At 40.2% G+C, this 17892-nt stretch overlaps 1 protein-coding gene across 20 annotated transcripts in view; it reads right to left on the reverse strand.

Moving 5' to 3' along the window:
• Dlgap1 (DLG associated protein 1) overlaps nt 1-17892 on the reverse strand; it is a 772435-nt gene that overhangs the window by 127533 nt on the left and 627010 nt on the right. For all 20 annotated transcript variants that reach the window (XM_090353401.1, XM_090353399.1, XM_090353404.1 and 17 more), the window contains 2 exons: nt 14982-15159; nt 11623-11863 (listed from right to left, as the gene is read on the reverse strand). In XM_090353401.1, the coding sequence (XP_090209527.1) occupies nt 11623-11863; nt 14982-15159 (419 nt within the window). The remainder of the gene's footprint in view (nt 1-11622; nt 11864-14981; nt 15160-17892) is intronic.

Raw genomic sequence — 17892 nt, forward strand, 5'->3', positions numbered from 1 at the left:
AATTGCCCTCTGGGATGAAATTAAGGCATATGGTGTGGCTTATAAGCATATGCAGTCAGGGGAGAAGTATTAAACGGCAAACTTTGGAATTCTGACTCTATTTAGGCCTCTGTTCCCAGAACTCTGACTTTGCTTTAGGTTTCTCACTGATCATAACCTCTAGTACACTGTAAATATCTGGAGGCGTGGTCCTTCCTTTGGCATAAACTGGGAAACTTGAACAATACGAACACATGCTGTTTGTGAGAGAGTACTCAGGAAAGCATGGTGTTCTGCAGACGCTCGGTGGGTGTCTCTGGATTGATGATCAGGCTCAGGGCTCAGAACTGATTAATATCTCCATATCTAATTAATGCTTCAGCTATTTGCCTGTGTCTCTTCTTCAGCCTAGGACGTATGTGGAAAGAGAAAGTTAGCATATGGGAAATCCCAGAATAAAATGAATTTAAGATAGCTCTGAATTTCATGGGGAACACAGACAATCAAGGGCGGGGGGGCAATGTCAAGATTCAGTCCTATTTTGAAATGTCCAAATGCTCGGAAGGTGTAGATAATGCCAGAAATAGCTTACACCTAGCTCTGCAGGAGGCTGAGATCTGAGGTTCACAGTTCAAAGCCAACCTGTGCAGAGAAGTCTGTATGATGCTTATCTTCAATTAGTCAGTGAAAGGCAGGAAATAGATGTATGGCTCCAGTGGTAGAGCACCAGCCTTAATTGAAAATGCAAAAGGAGAGTACAGGCTCTGAGTTCAAGTCCCACTATGGGCAGCAAAAACAAAAGAAATGCCTTAAAGACAAACCTTATCTGAATACCACAGGTTGGCTTTCTTTTTTCTTTTCTTTTCTTTTTGCCAATCCTGGGGCTTGAACTCAGGACCTTCTTGGATATTTTTTCTCTAGGCTAGTGCTCTGCCACTTGAGCCATAGTGCCATTCCCAGCTTTTTCTGTTATACGTGGTAGTACCAAGGAATTGAACCCAGGGCTTCGTGCATGCTAGAGATCATTAGGCCAAACTCCTGGCCCCCACAGGTTTCTTAATTACCCTTTCAAAAACATAATTTGATAGAGAACTAATTTGAGAGGAGAAAGAAAGGTATAACTTTCCTATTTAATCATAGTTAAATTAATCTTTCTTTGGAAGTAAAGAAAATCATACATATTTGCCTAAGACATCTTAGGGCTTTTCCATTGTGCAACTAACAAGAGATATGCCAGTTTTAGAAGAACCATTACAAATGACATACAGGTTTGAATAGTCAGTTGTTTTTTAAAAACGTAATGAAAAGTTGTGCATTAATGGAAAAAAAGCACAACTCCAGTAGCTCCAAATAGAAATGTCTCTATCAACTTAACTCATTGTTATTGAATTACCATTGGTTGAAATGCTCCAGTTACACACATTCAGCTGGGCTACAATAGGTGTATTGACAATTTAAAGACAAGCCAGTTGTTCATGCTTGTTATTCCAGCTACTCAGAAGGCTGAGCTCTGAGATCAAGACTCAAAGCCTAGGCAAGAAAGACTGTGAGACTCTTACCTTTAATTAACCACTAAAAGCAAGAACTAGACCTGTGGCTCAAGTGGTAGAGAACTAGCCTTGAGCACAAGAGCTCAGGAACAGTGCCCAGACCCTGCATTTAAGAACCAGGACACACACACACACACACACACACACACACACACACACACACACACACACACTAATACACTATATGTGGCCTTTATAAATTCGGCACATCACATAGCAGATGCACTTTCTTTTAATCTTTTACAGAGGCTTCACAATGAATCTGAAGTAACGTCTTCTACAAGCTGGTTGAAAGACACCATCCCCTAACAGGCTTGCTCAATGCAACGTTGCCCTGTGAGTGGAGGGAGGGGAGTTGTTGATTTCTGGGGTCTCATTCATGTTATATTTCCTCAAATTGGGAGTTCCAGGAGGACATATGCCAGAAAAGAGACAACTGGTTAGCATGGTCTTTTCTTCAAAACGTCCCTACATCCCCCTGGATTGAGTGAGAAATGACCAAGAGCCTTTCTGTTCTTCTGACAGAAAAAGACAAAGGGGAAGCAAAATAGAAAGCAAAGATTTGAGGAGGAGAAGAAAGATGATTTGAGGAACCTCACTGCTTAACCCAGCATTTCTTTTAGAGGTAGTAGTGTTGTGCATTAAGATGGTGTGATCCTTTTTAATTAAAAAAATGATTTTGATAACACCTCATGAAGCCAGATTTCTCAGTATTGTTTTACTTGGTGTAGATCCATCTTTGTAGCATGCAGCTGTGTCCTCAGTCATTTCTTAATAAATAATGACAATAAGGGTTTACCACAGTGCTTTGCAGTTCCATTCAGGGGTTGAGTTTTTCTATTTGCAAAGGAGTTCTTCCCTTTTTGAAAACACAGGCCGCCTGAGCTATTAGGTTGGCTCACAGCTGAGGTAGGGATTTGTCTTCTCATTCTAATTGCTTGTGGGAACCTTTCTGGCAGGAACACAGGTAAATCTGAGATTGTACAACAGTTTTGTCAGAGCAAGAACTACAAAGGCCTAAACTTATGTTTTTAAGATATCATAAGCTGATTTGATGCAGCTTTCTTCTTTTGTCCTAAACTCCTTTCACCCTGAAAATCACCTGTAACTGTGGTTTGTAAATTACCTGCCTCTGACATCTGAAGAAAAAAATGACATAAAAACCCAAACAACTCTCCCAAACCTTAACTGATACCACTATGTCCTCAAAGAGGACAAAGGAAAGGATTTAAAAAGTTGTTTTGCTTTTAATTTTAAGCATTCTTTCTTAAAAGGTGATTTTATGTAATTCAGATAAATAACAATAAAGCAAATAGCTTCCTAGAGATTTCTTCAAATATCCCATCCACCCAACCAAAGTTAACCCTAAAAGATATACAAGCATAAGTTAATTTGTTGTTTAAACAGGATCCTAGCCAGAATATATTAGCTCTTTATTTTTTCCAAAATAAACACTCATTTATTATAAAAGTAAAATAGATGCATTACAGAAACTTGGAAACCAATGAATAAAGCAAAACATCAAATCTGTCTTTGATTCCTATACTAAAGATATTATTTAATATTCTAGTGCATCCCTTTCAGATTTTCTCCCCCTGAGAACAACTTCTAGATACATTTAGAAGTCTTTGTATACATAAATAAACATACAATCTTAGATACTTTTCTAAGGTATTGTGGATTTCTTGCTTAAGAAGTTCCCTCATATTATTATATAACTTCTGTATATATGTTCTACAATTGTTGTAACAGTCTATTGAAACGTAAATTCCATAATTTATCTAACCTTTCCTCTACTGGTAGACATATATCCACTCTCAATCAAGGTTGCTCAAATCCTTCATCATCATAGTGAACATATTTTCTTTGTTCCATATTATTTTGTTTCCTAGTATTTCTGTAGAACATAGTTGTAGAAAAGAACCAGAGATTAAAAAAACAGCAATAAGTTAAGTGACAGTGGCTTATACCTGTAATCCTAGATACTCGGGAGACTGAGATCTGAGCATTGCAGTTTGAAGACAGCCTGGACAGGAAAGTCCTTTTATCTCCAATCAAACACCAAAAAAAAGGTGGAAGTAGAGCTGTGGCTCAAGTAGTAGAGTGCTAGCCTTGAGCAGAAACCAACAACAAAAACCAACAGTGATATTTCAAGTGCTTAGATATTATCATGTTGGTTGAGTTGTAGTTTATGACCTAGATGTGTTAAAAAAAGTGGGAGTTTAACTAATTTTTTTCTTTCCCACCCTGTGGGTGTTTGGTATTGGGAATCAAATTTAAGATCTCATGCTTCATAAGCAGGTTCCTACTGGTTCAGCAGGGCTGAACATGTCTTCAGCCCTTATTTGGTGTGGATTATTTTCAAGGTATGGTCCTGATTTATGTTAGGACAGACTGAATTTCCTCTGACCTGTGTTTCTTCTGTAGCTGGTAAGGGGGTATGCTCTACTGTGCCCAGTCTGGTTTTTTTCATACATTTTTTATTGTAATTAATATAAGGGTTACAGTATATTCATCAGATAGAAGGTGCATTATTTCACAAACATTGATACCCTTTCTCATGTCTTGGTCTCCATTTCCCTCCCCCCACTCCCGCCCTTCACCTTGTTTTTTTCCCTTTCCCTATCCTATTTCACATAACCAAATTAGCACATATATAATGTATCAGATAACAAAGTAAAATACTGTAACAATATGAGATAACCCAGGGATAGCAAAAGAGATGAGAGATAACATAGTACATTAAGGACAACAATCACTCATTATATGGCTTTTGCTTCTATTCTGGATATTTTTTTGGAGATTCAAAATAGAGAGGGGAGGAGGAGAGAGGAGGAGAGAAAAGAACACTTTGTCAACAATAGGCTTTTCTGGTTTTAAGCCAGGAGAAAAAAGTTCCATATAGTTTAGACAAATAGAACTAAATAGAGAAGAGATCCTCTGTTATATTTCCTAGCTTTAGAGATTATCAATATTTTTTCATATCTTTTTTTAATACTCAATATTTGGGTGGTTGAAGGATGCGATGCACTTGAAAAGAAAGCAAGGAAAAATAAAATATATTTCATAGATTTAAAAGCTTTTGATATGAATTCTAGAGATGCAATTAGCAGTCAATGAAAATGCCTATTTAGATTATTTATAGATGAAGGATGAAGCAGAAATTAGAGACCAGGTCGTAGAAGCAAGAATCTATTTGTACAATTTCTTTTTTTGTAGATAAGAAAGAGAAAGGAGAGGGAACGTAGGTAATTATTTAGCTTCCATGGGGGTTTTCCCAAAAGAAGAGGGGAGGAAGAATACAGTATAGAATGAATGAGAAGAAATGGAAGCTTAACCATCTGCTTGACTTTTTTTTTTTTGCCAGTCCAGAGGCTTGAAACCTAGGCCTGAGCACTGTCTCTGACCTCCTTTTGCTCAAGGCTAACACTATACCACTGAGACACAGTACTACTTGCAGCTTTTTCTGTGACTTAACTGGAGATAGAGTCTCATAGATTTTCCTGCACAAACTGGCTTCGAACTGTCACACTCAGATCTCAGCCTCCTGAGTATCTAGGATTTCAGGCACGAGCTGCCAGTGCCCAGCATCTTAATATCACCCATTTTAAAAGTCAAGGACGAGGTGTTCTGATTTGTATTTTACATAGTACTTCCTTTTTAATCTAGTTTACAGGGCTCCTTTCTTTACTAAGTAGGTAACAACTATCTCTAATCAACCTACCTTCCTTCCTTCCTTCCTTCCTTCCTTCCTTCCTTCCTTCCTTCCTTCCCTCTCTCCTTCCTTCCTTCCTCCCTCCCCCCCTCCTTTCCTTCCTTTTGTCTGAGATTCCATGGTTGAGGGTAAGTAGATGTTTCCAGTTCTTGAATAGATTCAAAGGAGGACAAGGAGCTTAGTCAGGTAATATCCAAATATTTACTGTTCAATTTTTATCTTATTAGAAAATGAAAGTGCTTTGTTCAAAGGCTTCTATCCTTTGGACTTTTGCGCCATTCCTAGCCTTGTGAGGACGTATTAATTAACCTGGGTCGTGGTGAAAAGAAGTGAACTTTCTATGAACTCCTAAGAATTCTCCAAAAAATGGGCAGTCAGATCAGTAAGAGAGGCAGCATTATAATCTTATTTCACTGCTGTCTAGCTAAGTATTGTGTGCTCTTTCTGATAGTTTGTCTTTTCTCTTCCTCCTCCCTCTCTCCTATCCCTACCATAGGCTACGTCTTCCCTCCTCTCCCCTTCTCTTCTCATCACTTTTCATCTTTCTTTCCCTCCCTCCCTCCCTCCCTCCCTCCCTCCCTCCCTCCCTCCCTCCCTCTCTTCCTCCCTCCCTCCTTCCCTCCCTCCATTTCCATGTATGCCTGCCTTTGTGGGTATTGTATCACTGGGATGCCAGTGTGTCTAGCTATAGTGGAATGTTTTTGATACTAGGTTAGCCTAGGAAGTATGTCACTGTATCCTATGAGACAGGTTTAAACCGACATTTTGAAGCACAGGTCTGGGTTTATTTTGGGTACCACATTCTACTTTTACCTAACATGTTCAGACAAATGAGCTGTATTTTCCAGAGTCGTAGAGATAATTGTCCCACTTTTTTCATTTTTCTTTCTGACGGTAGTTCTAATCTTAAAACGTTGTATCATTTAGCCACCTCTCCTGTCTCGTTTTCTCTCTACCCTTCCTAGCCTGCAGTATTCACACGCATGCTCTCTACTTCTATAAGATCAACTTTAATTGACTAGATATACAAGTGAGAACATGTGGTATTTATCCACCTGTGGTTGTCTTATTTCACTGAATAGATAGAAGATACTTTTCTATTAGAGGAGAACTACATCAGAGTATTTTATTTTATACATATTTTATATTTCAAAATAGGCAAAAGGGAATATTTTGAATATTTTGAATGCTTTTTATCACAAAGAACTGATAAATGTTGGAGGCAATGGATATATTAATTCCCTGATGTGTCACTATACAATGTACACATGCACTGAAGCAGAATAATGCACCTCATGAATATGTATACTTATCTACATCAGTTAAAAATAAACTTACTTAAAAATTCTTCACTCTAGTGGAGAGAGCACATTCTAGATAACTGAAGTAGAGTATAGGCTAAGATTCTATCACTGGCAAGGTAAAGTCATGAAAACATGAATTATGCTTTCCCTTTCTGATTGTCAGAGATGTTTCTACTTGTCCCCGTCACCAGCTAATTAATGATAACGATATCTCCAATATTCCTCTGGCCAGTGAAAGCTAAGCTCGTCTTAATAGCTCCCTCTCAGGTGCCATCAGATTCCGCTATATACTATTGTCTATAATTGCTTTTGCTAGTATGAATAAAAGAAAACCTTAGCAGTACATTTTGTTAAACATTTGAACAATTAGAATGTACTAACACAAAACAATGTCTCACACAGGGACTGTTGTGGGGAAAAGTGTATCTAATAATAGCAGCTTGTAAAAATGAGGACTATTCTAGGGAGTTTTAGGGAAAAAAAGCAGAATATTCCGTGAGTGTTCATGAATATTTGGCAAAGGAAGAAAGAGATACAAAAGGAGAAATATGTTTCAGGTTCCACTGAAGCAGGAAGTATATGTGACCTGAGTACGTAGTGGAATCACTTAAAGTAGAACAAAGGCATTCTTTTTTTTTTTTTTTTTTTTTTTTTTTGCCAGTCCTGGGCTGGGGCTCAGGGCCTGAGCACTGTCCTTGGACTTTCTCAAGGCTAGCACTCTACCTCTTGAGCCTCAACACCACTTCCGGCTTTTTTCTATGTATGTGGTACCGAGGAATTGAACCCGGGTCTTTGTGCATGCTAGGCAAGCACTCTACCACTAGGCCAAACTCCCGGCCCAACAAAGGCATTCTTGAGAACAAGTAAGTCCTGTGAGAAGATAGATCTCTATTACTTTTTACGTGAAACTGCGTTTGCTCCAGTGTAAGAAGGAAGCTAGTACAGGAGAACAAATTAATTTGAGATCATGTGAAAGATCAATGGAAAACCTGTGTGTGTGTGTGTGTGTGTGTGTGTGTGTGTGTGAGAGAGAGAGAGAGAGAGAGAGAGAGAGAGAGAGAGAGAGAGAGAGAGAGAGAGACAGAGAGACAGAGACAGAGAGACAGAGAGAGACAGAGAGAGGCACATAGCAGTAGCATAGAGAGATTAAATGAAGAGCATAGTGGCTTATAAAATGATAAAATTTTTAAAAGAAAACAAATGTAAGGTACAGAGATAATATGAAAAGTAATTTTGGAACTTTCTGTTATTATGATTATTATTTTGTGCCAGTCTTCTGTTTTTTTTTTTTGTTGTTGTTGTTGTTGTTTTGCCAGTCCTGGGCTGGAGCTCAGGGCTTGAGCACTGTCCTTGGACTTTCTCAAGGCTAGAGCTCTACCACTTGAGCCTCAGCACCACTTCTGGCTTTTTTCTAGGTATGTGGTACCGAGGAATCGAACCCGGGTCTTTGTGCATGCTAGGCAAGCACTCAACCACTAGGCCAAAATCCCGGCCCCCAGTCTTCTGTTTTTTGGGTAATTAATTGGAGATAAGAGTCTCATGCTCAGGCTGCTTGAGCTGGCTTCGATCCTCAGTCCTCAAATCTAGCCTCCTGAGGAGTTAGCATTATAGGAATGAACCACTAGCACATTAATTTTTGGAACTTTAAAATTTGTAATCTTAAATATTGAGTATTTTAGTACTTAAACGCTATTTTTGCAGGACCCTAAAGATTATGTAGCATAATGTTTAGCAAATGCTTGGTCTGATGATTAAGAGTGAAGTCAACAGCTTCCTTGTGTAACAATCTGACATCTTATACTTCAACACACCACTGCACTCACTAGAAGCAAGTCCGGTCTTCCTGCCCCAGAGTCATGTAGAGGGCAATGGAGCCCACAGAGCTGCAGGTAGAGGAGGCCTGGTTCTCATGAAGAAGACAAATGCAGCCTAAGAGGGGGTATAAATCATCTCTGTGCAGTTTTTCCTCACTGCTTTAGATAATCTCCCACAGAGGGCTTCTGTGGGAGACCTCAGGCTAAAGCCAGATGTTAAGTGAAACAACACAGGAGACAAATCCTTCCAGGCTCCACCCCTCCCTTGTGAGGCTTGGTAGATTTTAACAAAAAGTACAAATACTTCTGAAGAATCAGTATTTCCTAAGATGAGAAAAGATCATTGCTAGGAGATTGATTAAAAAAAAATACCCAACAATGTCAAAAATAAACAAACAAACAAAAAACAAAAAGTAAACACAGGTTTTTCAACAGCTGTGTAAGAAAAAACCAAATTTGAGACAAGGCTGGAATATTTACAGTCTATGCATCCCTAGTAGGGGTTGAAAATGGCTGCACAAATGGCAAACAAAAGCAAGTGGAAATTTTGACTAAAGAAAAATTCATCTCTTTAAATGTTCCAGTATGCCCCAGAATCAACTCAAATGTTAGACAATCTGTCACAGCAAAAATCACAGCATTGTCTCTTAGTTGACCTGATTTGGAGGTCACAAAGCTCAGCCAGACATTCTAGCTTCCTGGAGATAACACACCTGATGTGTGGGTTCGGATAATGGTTGCTGAGGTTACGTCACAGGAATGTAAAGTCTGCTTTTGCTAAAAACACTGACTCATTGTAGCTCTTTGATGGATGACTAAAACAGAATAAAAAGCTTTGCATCTCTGCCTGTATTGTGTCTGCCTCCTATCTGCCTCAGCTTTCTGTCTACTGACTTCTGCGTGTGGACATTTTGGTCATTTGAGAAATGACTCAAGACTATGACAAAGGGTTCTCTTGTACCCCTATGCTTGCACTTTCTCACAGCTCAAGCACCTTTTCTTCCTTATCTTTATTATACATCCCAAATTTGACCAAGAGGCCAAGGACATTTATACAAGACAATGCAGTAGCAACAGAGGGCTGTTGACAGTCCCTGGGTTACACCACTACTGTTAGCTTACAAAACTCAAGGATAAAATGCTTGCTCACAAATAGGAAAACACCTTTCAAAATCATGTTCAGAACAATGGGAAACTAATGACCTTTAGGTCCCCCCCAATAATAAAGCCAATTAAAAGTGAATCAAAGGTTCCTCTATTCAGGGGAGCATCCTTAATCACCTCTGCCCAGAGTTGACTTCTTTCATCTTGAGTTGAAGTCCTAGGAAACGAATTTTGAAGTATGCAAAACAATGAGTAAAGAAGCTTTTATGCTATGCACTTATTCTCCTTTCTTCTGTTTCCATGTCACAGAGCCCACCACTTATTATCATTTCTCATCCAATATTTAGGATATTTATATTACAAAATTATTCATCTAAAATTCAAATTTAACTGGGAAAACTGGATTATAGTATTGGCAATAGTATTTTCAGAATTTTGAGAGTTTCCAGAGGTTCTGGGAAGAATGTTAGGAAAGTCAGAAGACAGAAGAGTCTGGACGAAGAATTGTCTGGGAAGGGTAAATAGTTGTCTCCTAATGACTAAAACACAAACTACCCTGCGAGCCTGGCAAAGCCATTCTGAATCTCCTCCCCTGGAGAAGGAAGGAGCTAGAGCTTCTTTCCCAGTGTTCTGCTGAGAGCTCCCTTGGCTCTTAAGGGGCAGGCTGTGTGCTTTGTGTATTTCAGTAGAGATTTCAGTTGGCATGCAACAAAATCATTAGGGAGGAATGGCTCAGACACTGGTGAAGGGTTGTGGATAGGGAAAGGGGAAACACCGAAAGACAACGATACACTGTAGGCACAAAGTACATCATCCGAGTACTGCATGAAGGAAAACACACAAATAATGCCATGGATGATTTTTTAAAAGATTTTTTCCTGCATAAGTCAGTTTTATTTGCTTTATTCATATCATATTCTTGGGCAGGGGAAAAAGGGGGTGTTCTCCAGGTGTAGGAGTCAGAAATGGACTCCTGTTCACCTCTAAAGATTTAAAAAACTCCTACTTCAGTGTATAACATCTCTAGTTAGTAGCATTTTATCTCAAAGCCTGCAACAATTTCTAGGATGAATGACACGAACATTTTTTCTAGTTTTATTTAAACATGAATCTTTCTTTCTTTCTTTTTTTTTTTTTGTGACAGTTTTGCTACAGAGCTCAGCCTGATCCTGAGCTCAAGATTCTCCTGCTTCAGCCTCTTGAGAGCTGGATTACAGCTGTATGTTCTCTGGGGTTTTTTTTTGGTGGGGGGGAGGGGGAGGGGTCATGGGGCTTTAACTCTGGCCTGGGTGCTGTCCCTGAGCTCTTCAGCTCAAGATTATCACCCTACCCTTGAGCCACAGCCCCACTTCCCATTTCCTAGAGATTAAATTGGAGATAAGAGCTTTCGGCTTGTATTGCCTCAGCTGGCTTTGAACCTTGATCCTCAGATCTCAGCCTCCAGAGTAGTGAGGATTACAGGCGTGAGCCACCTCGCCCTGCAGCTATATGTTCTTATACTTAGCAATTACTAACATCTGAGGCTTTTTGAACCAACACAGAATACTATATATTCAATTCCAGGCTTTTCTTTCCACTGTATTCAATATTATGTATCTTAATTCAAGTTGGATGCTCGTCTAGTAGAATTACTCTGCTGCCATGTTGCGGAATTCAATAAGGGTAAGCCTGGTTCAAATGAGAGAATTCTTCTCCTTGGCACCCAATTGTCTTACTTACATAGTTATACAGACCTCAAGGCTATATTACTACCTAGGTTCCAATGTCATGGAAGCTAGCTAAGCACTTCTGTGTATTGGTACCTAAAAGTCTACGGATAGCAACACAGTTTAACAGTAAAAACCTAAGCACAGTTTCAAGAGAAAAAGAGATGCTGTGTGTAGATGATGGCAGATGTTTATTTTTTTTTTTAAGTAATGAAATAAATCTGCCTTTGTGTCATAAGGATAAAAGCTTTGGGGTCACACTCTTCACAGTCAGAGCAGAGGTAGGCTGGGATCAGGGCCGGGGTGGGGTGTGTGTGTGTGTGTGTGTGTGTGTGTGTGGGTGTGTGTGTGTGGGTGTGTGTGTGGGGGTCCCCGGTATCTTCTGTGCAGGCAGCAGGGCCCAGGGATGGAGAAGGGTGGCGCAGAGCGGTGCCAGGCGCGCTCACTCACCGGTGCTGCTCTGGATGGTTCTGACGGTGGTGGTGGTGCGCGGTGGCGAGGAGGAGCGCAGGGACAGGCACTCGTCATCCTGGGAGCAGCCTTTCTCGATGGCCCGCACGTAGCTGTGGCTGCGCATGCGGAAGCAGCCGGGCATGGGCAGATCCAGGGCCTCCACCGCCTGCGACTCCAGCTCGCTGAAGACCGACTCGCACACCGACTCGAACTGCCCGTTCACCTCCATCTCGCTCACCTGCGGGCCCGCACCAAGTGGTTAGTGCACCGTCCTCCAAGCTCAGTTCCCAGACAGGTTACACTCAACGCCCTGGGATTTCCTTTATGTGACAGAGGAATGATGCCAGGAAACGAATTCCTTCCTTTCCTGGGGCTTGAACTCAGGGCGCTTTACACTCCAGCCCCAGGCTCTGCCGTGGGAACCGCAGCTCCACTTCCAGCCTTTTGGCGATTACTTCAAGATAAGTCTCATGGACTTTCCCATCTTCAGATCTCGGTCTCCTGGGTTAGCTAGGGTTACAGGTGTGACCCACCCGCACCAGGCTATCTTAAAGGAAGTGAGTTTTGTCTCACGGTACAAGGAAATAGAGGCTGGGGCATCCAGTGCATGCCCCAGGATGAAAGATGAAAAAAAATCTATTATTTTTCCTCCTCCTCCTCCTCCTCCTCCTCCTCCTCCTCCTCCTCCTCCTCCTCCTCCTCCTCCTCTTCATTTTTTCTCTTCTCCTTTACCTTCTGTGTCACTGGAGTTGGAACCCAGGGCCTCATGCATGTTAGACAGGTACTCTATCTGTAAGATGCAACCCAAGCCCTCTATACTTATTTTATTACTACTATTATTGTTAGCCAGTTCCGGGGCTTGAAATGAGTGCCTGGGCACTGTTCTTGAGCTTTCTCAAGGATAGTGCTCTACCACTTGAGCCACAGCATTATTTCTGGCTTTTACTGTATATGAGGTATCCAGGAATCAAACCCAGGGCTTCATGAATGCTAGGCAAGCAGTCTACCATTAGGCCACACTCCTGGCCCTACCTCTTTCTTTTTTAAACAGAAATTTTATCAAGCCATGATTTCAGTAGTTCATATATTTCAAGATAATTTGTTTTCAGCAGCTAGTAGTTTTACATTTTTAAAATTTTATTGTAAAGGTGATTTACAGAGGGGCTACAGTTATATACTGTTTTAGTTTTAAGAAAGTAACTAGTTTGTTAAGTAGTTGCAGTGTTGACTGAGGTTCCACCGTCGAGTGTGGAAACATACTCTGTATTTTCTGGCAAGATTCATTCTGTTCAAAAGTAAACTAAACCCAAACAATGTTAAAATCTTAAAAAGCACTATCAAGATCTTTTTTTTCAAAACTACTTACAGGTTTTTCTCTTCCTTATAACAAGCGGATATGGACCACAAATAGTTTGAGTGAGCTTAGAGAAATCTTTGTCACGGAGCCCTCTGTTTGTGTGTGCACATGTGTGGATGTGATGGTTTTCAATGATTTCTTTTCCTCTGTATATAATTCTTAATGGGTCTGAGTTCCACTTATAAAGCACCATGCCTAACTGGCTATACTTCATTTAGTATCTCTCTTTATATAATTAACTCACTAGAGAACTGGGAGAAATTTGGATTTTCTGTTATCTTCTGGGTCTTCTTATCTCTATTTTTCCTAATGTTAATTCATAAGTAATAGAGACTTTAATTGATTAAATGACTGGGAGGGAAAGGGGGACAAAAACAGGGGTAGGGGTATCAAGGTTGGAGAAGTACTGTACCCATTACCTGATAACTGTAACCCCTCTCTCTATACATTATCCTGACAATAAAATACAATAAAAAACGATAATCAAATTCAGAACATGTACTTAAAATTAAGACAATTTTTTTTACTGTCTCCTCATCTTGTGATATGTGAAGATGTGTTCACTCTGGCAAACCTTCAAAACATAGACCAATTACCTTTATATATATGGGAAGAAAATTGCATTTTAATAGTCTTAACAGTTTAAAAATAGTAGTTTTGCTTTCTTTATCCAATAGGATATAATCTGCACATTTTCAAAGCAAATAACCATAGGCATCTGTGTATGTATACACACATGTATCTGCATATATATATATATAAATATATATTGCTGGGCACTGATGGCTCATGGCATAAGCCTAGATACTTAGGAAGCTGAGATCACAGGAGCCTGGGTCTAAGCTAACCCAGGCAGAAAAATCTGCTACATTTTACCTTGAAACAAATCAGAAAAGTGGACCTGGCAAGGCTCAAGTGCACAGCACCAGCCAAGCAAGCAAAAGATTCAGTTTAAGCCCCAAGCATTGTATGTGCATGTGTGTGCATGCGTGTGTGTGTGTGTGTGTGTGTGTGTATGCACACCCACGTTTATTAGGAAATATGTGCACATATATTTAGAGATAAAGATACAAGGTATCAGCAAGTAATGTCAACTAGAGTGAAGGAAAGAAATAGTGGAGGAAACCTTAACAATGAATGTGACTCTGAGTGAAGGATTTATTGATAAGTGACTCTTTTTTTTGTTTGCCAGTCTTGGGCTTGAACTCAGGGCCTGTCCTTGAACTTTCTCAAGGCTAGAGCTCTACCACTTGAGCCTCAGCACCACTTCCAGCTTTTTATTTTCTATGCATGTGGTACTGAGGAATCGAATCTGGGTCTTTGTGCATGCTAGGCAAGCACTCTACCACTAGGCCAAACTCCCGGCCCTGATAAGTGATTCTTTTGGGAAGTAAATTATATAGTGTAGGTATAAGGACATAATTTGTTCTCCTTTTGTTTGCCTTATAAATGTTAAACTTGGATGTGTTTTCAGAGGTTATGTATAACCTCCTTGATTTCATTTTTGTTTTTTTTTTGTCAGTCCTGGGGCTTGAACTCAGAGTTTGGGTACTGTTCTTGCGCTTTCTCAAGGCTAGCACTCTACCACTTGAGCCACAGCACCATTTCCAGCTTTTTCTGTGTATGTTACCAAGGAATTGACCCTGGGTCTTCCTGCATGCTAGGCAAGCACTCTACCACTAGGCCACACTCCCAGCTCAAGTTGTGTTTTTAATCTTCACAACTGACCCCTCATCCATCAACTTCCTGACCAAATTGCTGGTGCCAACTGCTGATGACTTTCCCAGGACCCTCTCCTGTGCCTCATCCACCTGGTAGGCCACAGATGTCAGGAGAATGCTGTGGCCGAGTTCACGGTGCACTCCTTGCACCGCTGCATTGAGTCTAGTCCATCAGTGATTTACGTGGGGCTCGACAACTGACCCACTTTTCCATCTCAGTTTTCATTAAGCCCCATGTATTGGCAATACATGGCCACGGCGGATCTGGCAGTAGTTACCTGGCTGATGGTGCTCATGGCTCGCATATAGCTCTCATTCCTGGAGCGGAACTTGGGTGATGTGAGCAGGCCTGCAGGGTCAAGGCTGTCCAGACTTCGGTTGATGGAGACTTCACTTACTGCCCTCAGGTAACTGTGACTCCGGATCTGGAGTTTGGGTGAGTGTTCATTGGAGATCCTGGTAGAGAACAATCGAAAGAGTGCATGTAGTCATATTTCAAAATGTAGGCAGTAATGACATGTGGCACTGTGGTCATTAATGAAGCACCTAAATAACAAGGCAGATAATACAGATGTCCTCAACAGTATTTCACAAGAAAGATCTTTTCTTTTTAGGTTTGCATTTTGTTTTCCTTCTTAAATTTAATTAAAATTTTAATCGACACAATAATTGGATATAGACAAAATCCTCTCTGTTAGCTCAGTATTCAACTGAGTGTTTTCAGCCATAGGTACACTGTCTCTATACAGTACCTGAGAAGTCTTTTTTATTTTTATTTTTTGTTAGCTGTGGGGTTTGAACTCAAGACCTGAACACCTTCCTTGGGCTTTCTCAAGAATAGTGCTCTACCACTTGAGCCACAGTACCACTTCCAACTTTTTCTATGTATGTGGTACCAAGGAATTGAAGCCAGGTTTTCATGTATGCTAGGCAAGCACTCTACCACTAGACCAAACTCCTGCCCAAAGTCATTCTTCTTATACCCAATTTAACAGTCTCCTCTCCAGCTCATCACATCCCTTCCCTTCTTAGCCTCTGCTAACTGCTTTTGAGACTAACTTGTAAGTCTTCCACTTGTGAGAACGAGCAACATTTGTCCTTCTGTGCCTGACTGAATGCACTTAACCTAATGCTCCAGCTCTACCCATGAAGCTACAAATGACAGGATTTCATTTTTTTGCCAGGTCTGGGGCTTGACCTCAAAGCCTGAGCACTATCCTTGAGCTTTCTCAAGGCTACCTCTTTACCACTTGAACCACAGCACCACTGCTGGCTTTTTCTGTGTATGTGGTACTGAGGAATTGAACCCAGGGCTTGGTGCCTGCTAGGCAAGCACTCTACCACTAGGCCATACTCCTGACTTCAGGATTTCATGTTTTAATGACTGCAAACCATTTCATTGTATGGAATATCTCATCCTATTATCTATCTATCTATCTATCTATCTGTCTACCTACCTACCTACCTATCATCCATCTATCTGCCTATCTTTCTATTCATCTTTATCCATTTGTTTGTTGATGGGCACTTAGGTTAATTCCATGTCTTGGCTACAGTGAAGAGTGCCACTATAAACATATGTCTGTACATATCCCTTCACTTACTAGTTTAATTTTCTTTGTGCACATAAATAATAGTGGGATTACTGTTTCATAAAGTAGTTTTTTTCTAGCTGTAAGTTATTTTGTTTTCTTTTTTTCATATATTTTTATTGTAATTAATAGAAGGGTTACATTATATTTGCCAGATAGAAGGTACATTAATTTACATACGTTGATACCCTTTCTCATGTCTTGGTCCCCATTTCCCTCCCCCCCACCTCTACCCCTTATTTTGTTTTCCCCCCTTCCCTATCTAATTTCAAATAACCAAATACAAATATATCCAATATATCAGATAACAAAGTAAGATACCGTAACAATATGAGATAATCAAGGGATAGCAAAAGAGATGAGAGATAACATAGTACATTAAGGACAACAATCACTCATTATATGGCTTTTGTTTCTATATCCTAGAGGTCCTTTCATTTAGCGTCATACTATATGGCCTTATGTATCTAGGTTTTGCTCTATTGCAAATCTATGCTAGGAGAGACCAAGGTTTCTACTGATTATGACAAATGAGGGAAACCATTGAGCCTATGTTCCTTTGAGTCTGGCTTACTTCACTTAATATCATCTTTTCTAAGTCTTTCCATTTCCTTGCGAATGGGGCGATGTCGTTCTTTCTGACCGCAGCATAGAATTCCATTGTGTATAAATACCACATCTTGTTGATCCACTCATCAACTGAGGGACATCTGGGTTGGTTCCATATCTTTGCTATGGTAAATAATGCTGCAATGAACATAATTGTGCTAGTGGATTTAGTCTGTCCTTGTTTCTGGACAATTGGGTAAATGCCTAGTAGTGGAATTGCTGGGTCATAGGGGAGCTCTATGTTTAGTCTTTTGAGGAACTGCCATACTGCTTTCCATAGTGGTTGAACAAGCTTTTAAAAATGGCAGGAACTAATAAATATCTCTCTTTCCTGACTCTCAATGTCAATGGACTTAACTCTCCAATTAAATGACACAGACTATCTAGTTGGATTAAAAAGCAAGATCCATCGTTCTGCTGTCTTCAAGAGACACACCTTACCCCAAAAAACAAACATTTTTTGAAAGTGAGAGGTTGGAATAAACTCTATCAAGCTAACAGCCCCCATAAACAGGCTGGAGTTGCCATCCTCATATCAGATAAAATAGACTTCAAACTAAAATTAGTGAGAAAAGACAAAGAAGGTTACTACATACTACTAAAGGGATCTTTCCTCCAGGAGGACATAAGCATCCTAAATATCTACACACCAAATCCTGGAGCTCCGAACTTCATCAAGCAAACTTTACTTTCACTGAAACCATACATAGATCAAAACACACTGACTGTGGTGATTTTAACACACCATTCTCATCTATGGACAGATCAACCAGGCAAAAACTCAACAGAGAAACCTTAGAATTGAACAACTGTATAGACCAACTAGATCTAACAGACATCTGCAGATTATTCCACCCAGCAACAACACAATATACATTTTTTTTCAGCAGCACATGGAACATTTTCCAAAATAGACCACATTTTAGGGCATAAAACAAACCTGGGCAGATTCAGAAACACTGAAATTATTCCCTGCACTCTCTCAGAC

Source organism: Megascapheus bottae, chromosome 19 (genome assembly GCF_031878675.1).
Source record: "Megascapheus bottae isolate mThoBot1 chromosome 19, mThoBot2.hap1, whole genome shotgun sequence".
NCBI lineage: Eukaryota > Metazoa > Chordata > Mammalia > Rodentia > Geomyidae > Megascapheus > Megascapheus bottae.